General features: G+C 46.7%; 1 protein-coding gene across 2 annotated transcripts in view; it reads right to left on the bottom strand.

The window, feature by feature from the left end:
• Positions 1-2,622: 2,622 nt before the first annotated feature.
• ttc9b (tetratricopeptide repeat domain 9B) overlaps positions 2,623-8,861 on the bottom strand; it is a 39,913-nt gene continuing 33,674 nt past the window's right edge. For both annotated transcript variants that reach the window (XM_036961751.2, XM_036961752.2), the window contains 2 exons: positions 8,737-8,861; positions 2,623-8,316 (listed from right to left, as the gene is read on the bottom strand). The exon at positions 8,737-8,861 is cut by the window's right edge and continues 58 nt beyond it. In XM_036961751.2, the coding sequence (XP_036817646.1) occupies positions 8,222-8,316; positions 8,737-8,861 (220 nt within the window). In that variant the 3' untranslated portion in view covers positions 2,623-8,221. The remainder of the gene's footprint in view (positions 8,317-8,736) is intronic.

The raw sequence follows: 8,861 nt of genomic DNA, 5'->3' as shown, positions 1-8,861 counted from the left end.
GTGCTTGCTTTGTTTCTGCTGTTCCTGTCTCTCTCTCTCTGTCTCTCTCCCCCCCTCTCTCTCTCTCTCTCTCTGTCTCCCCCCTCTCTCTGTCTCTCTCTCTGTCTCCCCCCCCCGCTCTCTCTGTTTCTCTGTCTCTCTCTCTCTCCCCCCCTCTCTCTCTCTCTCTCTCTGTCTCCCCCCTCTCTCTGTCTCTCTCTCTGTCTCCCCCCCCCCCGCTCTCTCTGTTTCTCTGTCTCTCTCTCTCTCTCCCCCCTCTCTCTCTCTCTCTCTCTCTCTGTCTCTCCCCCCCTCTGTCTCTCTGTCTCTCTCTCCCCCCCTCTCTGTCTCTCTCTCCCCCTCTCTCTCTCTCTCTCTCTCTCTCACTCTCTCTCCCTCTCTCTCTCTCTGTCTCTCTCTGTCTCTCTCTGTGGAGTTATATTCATAAGGTTAACTCTCTTTACATTTTTACATACATTATATTCTACCACAAGCTCTAGGGTTTGTAATAGCTGAACATTTACAGCACTTATTTTCAAGTCCCACACATGATACTGGATCTCTGTGACCAGGACAAAGGCCTGGCTGCAATAACAGTGAACCTCCTCTAGATGTCATCAAAGCTCATCACGATATGTCACTACTGTCATTTCCTTTGCCAAATACACTTACACAAGGACAAGTATGGTACAGGTTGTGCTTTTTGATAATCATTTAGTTGTTCACAGGTATCTTTCAGGTTTTCTTCTGTGGCGTTGTATCCTCCGACATTATCATCTGTCTTGTTGTTATGAGTATTACGAGATGGTGCCCCCTTGAGCATGAGACCACCCTGACTAAAAAGTCCCACGGGATCTCTGCAGGATTTTTCTTGCCTTTGTGACGGAATTGTGAAGGTGACCTGTAGGAATGTTGTCTAATGTGTGACTCCAGCATCGTGTTGACGAGGAAACATACCTGATATATTTACTTTACGTCTCAGACACCTGACTTAATCGAACAGGCTAATAGAGATGCATTCACAGCCCAGTTTATACCTGGTGCTAACGGGCGTCATTTGTCCTGATATTGTCAACATTCTGATTGGGCCCACATATTAGCCATTGCAGCTACTCATGGCATTAAAATGTGTCTCCTTACCTGTCCACTGTGTCTGCATTGTCACCAGATTTCCCTGTAGGCAAATCATTTAACATATATTGTTTCAAAATAACATCTGTTCGTTTATTTATTTTAAATACTGATGCCATAAGTCAATGGTTTTAGCGGGATGGATACTGATGATTTAAATAGTTTCACTGTCCAAATCGATTTATAAAGCCCTTTTCACATCAGCCGATGTCACAAAGTGCTACACAGAAACCCAGCCTAAAACCCCAAACACAGACGTAGAAGCACACTTGTCTACACTTGTAAGATATCCAGACACAACGCATCTCTGACTACCTCAGGGGGGTGGTCCGAAAAGACTGGTTCCCAATCAGACCACAATAAGTATATTAATTGTCTACACCCGTCTAAAAACGTGGCGACAATCAAAATGTGATAAGATTAGAACATGGCGTGTTAGCGCCAGGTATAAACGGGGCTCGTGGCAACAAGCAGTGTGGAGTGTGAAAGAGCATCATCAGCTGTTCGTTCAGCTAATCTGTGACATGAGTTAATAAAAACATGGAACTCATGAATGTATTCATCGAAACTGAAAAAGAAAATGAGAGGTTTTTGATGCAAGGCGGAATGTCAGTCAACTCACGCACACACACACACTCACAGTCCTGGGCTATTTCACTGCTCTGTCTGTCTGTCAGTGCGAGAGCCGCCGATCACACACCGTTCCAGACGCCAGCCAGTTGCCTAGCAACCGCTCTTCACATCGATGGCAATGCTATTAAAAGCCACAGCAAAGAAAAAAGGAAAAGTGGCGATGGAGGAAATTTTGACTCAATAAGGATTTGTTTAGAAAGGTCTCATGTACATCCTCAATTCACCTCCGGGTTTCACCAGTGCTGAGGTCGCTGCATCACAGTGCTTCTCTGTTCCCCCGTCTGAAACCCAGTGACACAACGCACACATGCACGTTCGCACTCACACACCCATTGCGTCTATATGTTTGTTCCTATTTCTGTTCTCCTGTCGTCTTTTTGCCTCATTTGTGCTTTCTTACTTCCTCCATGTATTGCTCTTTTCTCGCTGTGCATATCTCAGCATGTCTCTCCTCCTCTTTTCTCCCTCCATCTTTCCCCTGGCACCTCAGCAGGTCTATCCCACTGGGCACATACGTCCATTCAACGTCTATTCCAACGTTGCTTCAACCAGTGTGTGCCCAGTGGGATATCTCTTCGCACCATCCCTCTTTCCTCCCCCCTCCATCTTGCCTCCAACGCGTTTCTCAGCCTCTCTCTCTCCTTCCCTCCTCCACCCCCCCCCCCCCCCCCCTCTGGAGCTCAGGGAGCCATTAAGCAGGGCAGTCAGTAGTAATAGACAGATTATTGCCTTTGGAGGGAGAAGAGAAGAGGGAGGGAGAGGGGTGGGCAGAGAGAAGTGTGTGTGTGTGTGTCTGGCTGTGTGTCGTTGAGTACCTCCCACAGTGAGGTAGCACCATGCACTCAGACAACCCCCGAAGACAATCACGCGGCACAATTATTTCTCCTTTTAAACTTTATTTATAGTCCCCATTTACCAATCAATAGTGCATTCCCGGGCTAGCAGTTCAATGTAACCAGTTATCACGTCCTCCAATGTTAGGAGTTGGAATATTGATCGGACGTTTCCTCACATGGTCCAATGTGAAAAATGTACTTCTAACCATGATGTACTCATCTTCAAGTCCGACTACTCTCTGGTGCAAGCAAACGAGAAAGAAAAAAAGAGAGAACGGAAACGGATGAGTTCTTCGTTGCTGTAGCTCATAAAAAACCTCTACCGGTTCGGTTCTCCAACGCCCACTTTCTTCAACGAGATCCACTGTCACTTTGCGGGGGTTTGACAGACTCCCGGAGTGGGTGTATGGACCTTCCCAAAACAGGCGACAACAAATCGTACTGAAACATCTACACAGACACAGTGACAGAGAGCCTGCGGCGCCTTTATACCAAACTGTTTACCCTTCACTTGCTTTCTCACCAGTTGATGAAACAACTCAATAAAGTAAAGCTTTTAAACAGCCATTTTTTTCTTCCCCTTTTCAGTTTTGTATTTCCCCCCACAATTGTTTCATAACCACAAAAACGACTTTGACATTTGACAAACGTGTACCTCAAATTACATCAAAGGAAAGAGATTAAAAAAAAACTTTTAAAAAAACAGAGCTAGTATTTACTTTCCCAGTCCTCTTTTTAGTTTGTGCTTATGCAGTATGTTTTCAGAACTAGGCTGCTGTGGAGAGGATGTCTCTATCAATGTTCGTACAGACAGCGTGTTGTAACATTCTGCCCACAATAACTGGTCCAGGGTCATTCCATTGTTTATCTCACAATGGGTCATGTTTGGGCAGGGCTGGGAAGAACTTAGCCCTGACCTGTTTTTATGTGTAGACCGTAACCGTAGACATGGAGCGAGAAAGCACATTGGGACAACGACAGGATGGTGGACGGATGCATTGGAGATAGGAACCACGGGGAGAAAACCTATTCCCAAGAGGACCATGCGTGAGGAGGGCCAGTTTAGCCAGCCATAGGGACTAATACAACACTACTGTTTTCCTGTTCTGTTTTGGAGCGACAGTGGTGAGGTTGAGAGAGTAAGAGACCGAGAGGTACACTACATGACAAAACGTATGTGGACACCTGCTCGTCAAACATCTCATTCCATAATCATGGGCATTAATATGGAGTTGGCTTCCCCTTTGCCGCTATAACAGCCTCCACTCTTCTGGGAAGGCTTTCCACGAGATGTTGGAAAGTTACTGCGGGGACTTGCTTCCATTTAGCCACAAGAACATTAGGGAGGCACGCACTGATGTTGAGCGATTAAGTCTGACTCGCAGTCGGCGTTCCAATTCATCCCAAAGGTGTTTGAGGGGGTTGAGGTCAGGGCTCTGTGCAGACCAGTCAAGTTCTTCCACACCGATCTCAACAAATCATTTCTGTATGGACCTCGCTTTGTGCATGGGGCATTTTCATGCTGAAACAGGAAAGGACCTTCCCAAATTGTTGCCACAAAGTTGGACACACAGAATCATCTAGAATGTCATTGTGTGCTGTAGCGTTAAGATTTACCTTCACTGGAACTAAGGGGCCTAGCTCAAACCATAAAAACAGCCCCATACTATTATTCCTCCTCCACCAAACTTTACAGTTTCCACTATGTATTGGGGCAGGTAGCGTTCTCCTGGCATCTGCCCAACCCAGATTCCAGATGGTGAAGCGTGATTCATCACACCAGAGAGCACATTTCCACTGCTCCAGAGTCCAATGGCGGCAAGCTTTACACCACTCCAGCCAAAGCTTGGAATTACGCATGGTGATCTTAGGCTGCTCGGCCATGGAAACCCATTTCATGAAGCTCCAGACGAACAGTTCTTGTGCTGAAGTTGATTCCAGAGGGAGTTTGGAACTCCGTAGTGAGTCTTGCAACCAGACAATTTTTACGAGTTAAGTGCTTCAGCATTCTGCATTCTAGTTCTGTGAGCTTGTGTTGCCTACCACTTCACGCCTGAGCTGTTGTTACAACCTAGACGTTTCCACTTCACAATAACAGCACTTACAGTTGACTGGGGAAGCTCTAGCAGGGCATAAAACTGACTTGTTGGAAAGGTGGCATCATCTGGCAGTGCCACATTGAAAGTCACTGAGCTCTTCAGTAAGGCCATTCTACTGCCAATGTTTGTCTATGGAGATTGCACGGCTGTGTGCTTGATTTTATACACTTGTCAGCAACAGGTGTGACTGAAATAGCTGAATCGACTAATTTAAAGGGGTGTCGACATATTTTGTATATATAGTTGGAACTCAATTTATTTTATTTTACCACTTTTTCTCCCCGATTCCATAAAATCCAATTGGTAGTTACAGTCTTGTCCCATCGCTGCAACTCACATACGGACTCGGGAGAGGCAAAGGTCCAGAGCCGTGCGTCCAGAGCCGCTGCGCCACTCAGTGGGGCTGGTTGGTGTTCTTAATGTTTGGTATACCCCCCCCCCCCCCACCCTTACTGTTGTTACTGATTGTTCTGTTTCATTGACAATCCCGATTATTATTACAAAAAATCGTATTATGTTAATGTTTTTAAGCATGTCCATTTCCAAAATAGGCTTTGGCAATGTGGACATTGTTACATTGGGCCAATAAAGCAATTCAAATTGAATTGAACTGAGATAGAAGAGAGGAATTGAACTGAGATAGAAGAGAAGAATTGAACTGAGATAGAAGAGATGAATTGAACTGAGATAGAAGAGAGGAATTGAACTGAGATAGAAGAGAGGAATTGAACTGAGATAGAAGAGAGGAATTGAACTGAGATAGAAGAGAGGAATTGAACTGAGATAGAAGAGAGGAATTGAACTGAGATAGAAGAGAGGAATTGAACTGAGATAGAAGAGAGGAATTGAACTGAGATAGAAGAGATGAATTGAACTGAGATAGAAGAGAGAGCGAGAGAGAGACGGGGGGCAAGAGGTGGAGAGAATGATAATCAGAGAGAGAGAGAGAGAAAGATAGTTATTGGTGGTTCCACACCATGCTGCTGTTACCCTGCCACCAAGGTGTTCACCTCCCCTCAACCTCTCCACCACGCTGCTGTTACCCTGCCACCAAGGTGTTCACCTCCCCTCAACCTCTCCACCACGCTGCTGTTACCCTGCAACCAAGGTGTTCACCTCCCCTCAACCTCTCCACCACGCTGCTGTTACCCTGCCACCAAGGTGTTCACCTCCCCTCAACCTCTCCACCACGCTGCTGTTACTCTGCCACCAAGGTGTTCACCTCCCCTCAACCTCTCCACCACGCTGCTGTTACCCTGCCACCAAGGTGTTCACCTCCCCTCAACCTCTCCACCACGCTGCTCTAGCATAATCCCATCTCTACAGATTCAGAGCGACATGGCATTCGTGCTGCGTTAGTGGTGCTGCTGGCCCAGTTGGAGCCTCTGGCTCATGCAAGTTTGCTCCAGGCATCGTGCTGCTGCCTCTCCAGAGTCGCATTGACACACTTTGGTCCCGATCTCCCTCATATTAGGTCACAGGCAAATGAGGAGAACTGCTATCGTTTTTATATTGCATTATCCACTCCTCTGATGTTTTTTTGGGGGGGGAATTATTCTTCTCATGGCTCACGTTGGCCAAGGCAGATGACTGCTGCCGGCCCTAATTCCTTTCTGTATGGGGCCATATAGTCTAGTAAAATCAACCTATGCAAGATACAAGATACCCTTTCCAGGCTAAACTGCTGACTACTCCATTAACCAATTCCACATGGGATGAATGGGAACGGGGGCACAACATGCAATGTTAAAGAAAGCAACAAACCAAACATGATCCCTGGCATCTGGATTCAAAAATGGCTTCCACTTGAGCCACACATTACCATGCAGGGGCTTGGCTTGCTCATAGGGTGAAGGAAACTGGGTTCCATGGTATTAGATGGAGAGATTTAAACTGATGCTTTAACATTGGTCAACTCGAACCTCTCCTTCGAACAGGGCAGGTACTTCTAAGTATTTCTAGAAATCCCAGCAACCCTATAGGCTTTATCAACCTCAATGGGATTTGTCTTGATAAAGAGTGCAGTGGCACGATGGGTCTGTGTGTGTAATATGTCATTAGCTGGCCTTGCCCCAACCACAATCCTCACTCGTCTTGGTCTATTATCACTAGTGTTGTGTAATCTGCCTTACAGAGGCAGCGCATTTTAAAATGTTTATTTATTTATTTATTTATTTTTTGCAACACTGATATCTATCAAAATATACACGATCAAATGGGAATCTCAAATGGCGCACTCCTGTTGATGGTTGAGACACTTCAGAAGGATACAGTATCTGTGATCGGATTCCCTGCACTAACACTGGCCAAGAGTGTCTCGTGATGTCACTGATGTCTAGGAGGATTCAGCATCAGCGATAAAGGGCCTGGAAGTAGATATTCGGAGTAGAAAGCAGAAGAGAACTCTGTGCAGCCATGGGTGCTTGTTGGAACCTCAATCCCACTGGCTATTTTCCATAGTGACATCATTAGCTAGAAAGCAGGGGGGGGGGGGTAACAGTCTGACAACACACATTCCATGGGGGATTTGACAACAGATTCAAGACACCAGTTCACAAAAACACACCAGTTAACAACAGAACAGCGAGCCTGTTGGGGGAGTTAGTTTGTTTTGTTTAGAAAGAGAAAGGTCACACATTTCGCTTTAGAACAACTGATAGTAAGTAGTAGTAAGTACAGTAAGTAGTAGTAAGTACAATGTAATATCAACAGCAAAAAAAAAAAAAAATGATCAAAGGACAAATTACAAACACTTGAATTAGCCCTTGAATTCAAAACAGTCCAGAAACTCAAGACGAGACACTAAAAGCTGAAAAAAAGATTGAATATGAGCGCAAAGGCAGGCTTGTCTGAAGACAATTCCATAATGAAAAAGACAGAGACGTAGCGTGCTAGCTAGCCTGATCTGTACTCTAGCCGGGCTGAGGCTGGGGGGGGGGGGGGGGGGGGGGGGGGGGGGGGGGGGGGGGGGGGGGCAGTCTCTCTCAGGGACAGTCTGGGTCAGTGGCTTTCAGACCCCCATTGTAATAGGGCGGGGTCAGGGTGTACCTCTCTTCCCAAACTCCTTCCATTGCCCTCCCCTGGTACCTTTCACAACCCTGGACCTCTCCTCAGTCCTCACAACTAAAAAAAGAAAATTCGAAATTATACTTGATTTTTTTTTATTTTTTAAATTACACTTCTACTAAATTACGGAACGTTCTTTGTTCATATATATTTTTTTAACACTTTTTTTTCTTCATTCAGACAACCATGACTGTTTTGTATGAGAATTAGTACAGAATTTCCCTTTGCTTAGTTTTTTCTTCGTTGGCTTGGCAGTCGGGTACAGAACAACAGCACCTGGGGGAAGAAGGGAAGACAAGGAGGAGAAGAGAGGGGGAGAGACAGGGCTTTTTCTGCCCTGTTCTTTTACATGGTTGCAGCGCATCACTGGGGCTAGTCATCAATGAGACTGGGCTCGATAGAGGAGAGGAGGTCAGAGAGGAGAAGTAGGATGGCTCATAGAGTAGGCCATAGTGACAGGGGCCAAAAGGTCAAAGGTTAACCCAGGGCCTCTTTGCCGCTCTCTCGCTCCCGCTGGCCCTCCCGACTCATCTTCATCTCCGTCAACTGGATGTACCGCAGCACGTTTGTGTCTGTGTCACAGAGAGGAAGAGCAGAGAGAGAGAGGGGAGCGAGAAAGGGAGAAGGGGAGCGAGAGAGAGAGGGGAGCGAGAAATGGAGAAAGGGAGCGAGAGAGAGAAGGGAGCAAGAAAGGGAGAAAGGGAGTGAGAGAGAGAGAGAGAGAGGGGAGCGAGAAAGGGAGAAGGGGAGCGAGAAAGGGAGAAGGGGAGCGAGAAAGGGAGAAGGGGAGCGAGAAAGGGAGAAGGGGAGCGAGAAAGGGAGAAGGAGAGCGAGAGAGAGAGAGAGCGAGAAATAAAGATAGGGGGAGATTATTGTTAGTGTTGCAGCTGGCATTAGGCGACATGTCCTGATAAGATGACATGAGTACACCAGATTCTGTCGTTATTGACACACTTTGAAAAACACCGACCGGCAGTACTGTCTCAGCCTACCTGAGGGCTCGCGGTGCTTGGCGTCACGCAGGTAGCGCAGGGCACAGTCGTAGTCTCCCAGGTGGTAGCAGGCGATGCCAGCACGGTACATGGCCTTGAAGTGGTCCCTCTGGTGACCCAGCACC

Source organism: Oncorhynchus mykiss, chromosome 24, assembly GCF_057628025.1.
Source record: "Oncorhynchus mykiss isolate SJ-2025 chromosome 24, ASM5762802v1, whole genome shotgun sequence".
In the NCBI taxonomy this organism is placed as follows: domain Eukaryota; kingdom Metazoa; phylum Chordata; class Actinopteri; order Salmoniformes; family Salmonidae; genus Oncorhynchus; species Oncorhynchus mykiss.
This window is presented reverse-complemented; position numbering and strand designations above follow the sequence as displayed.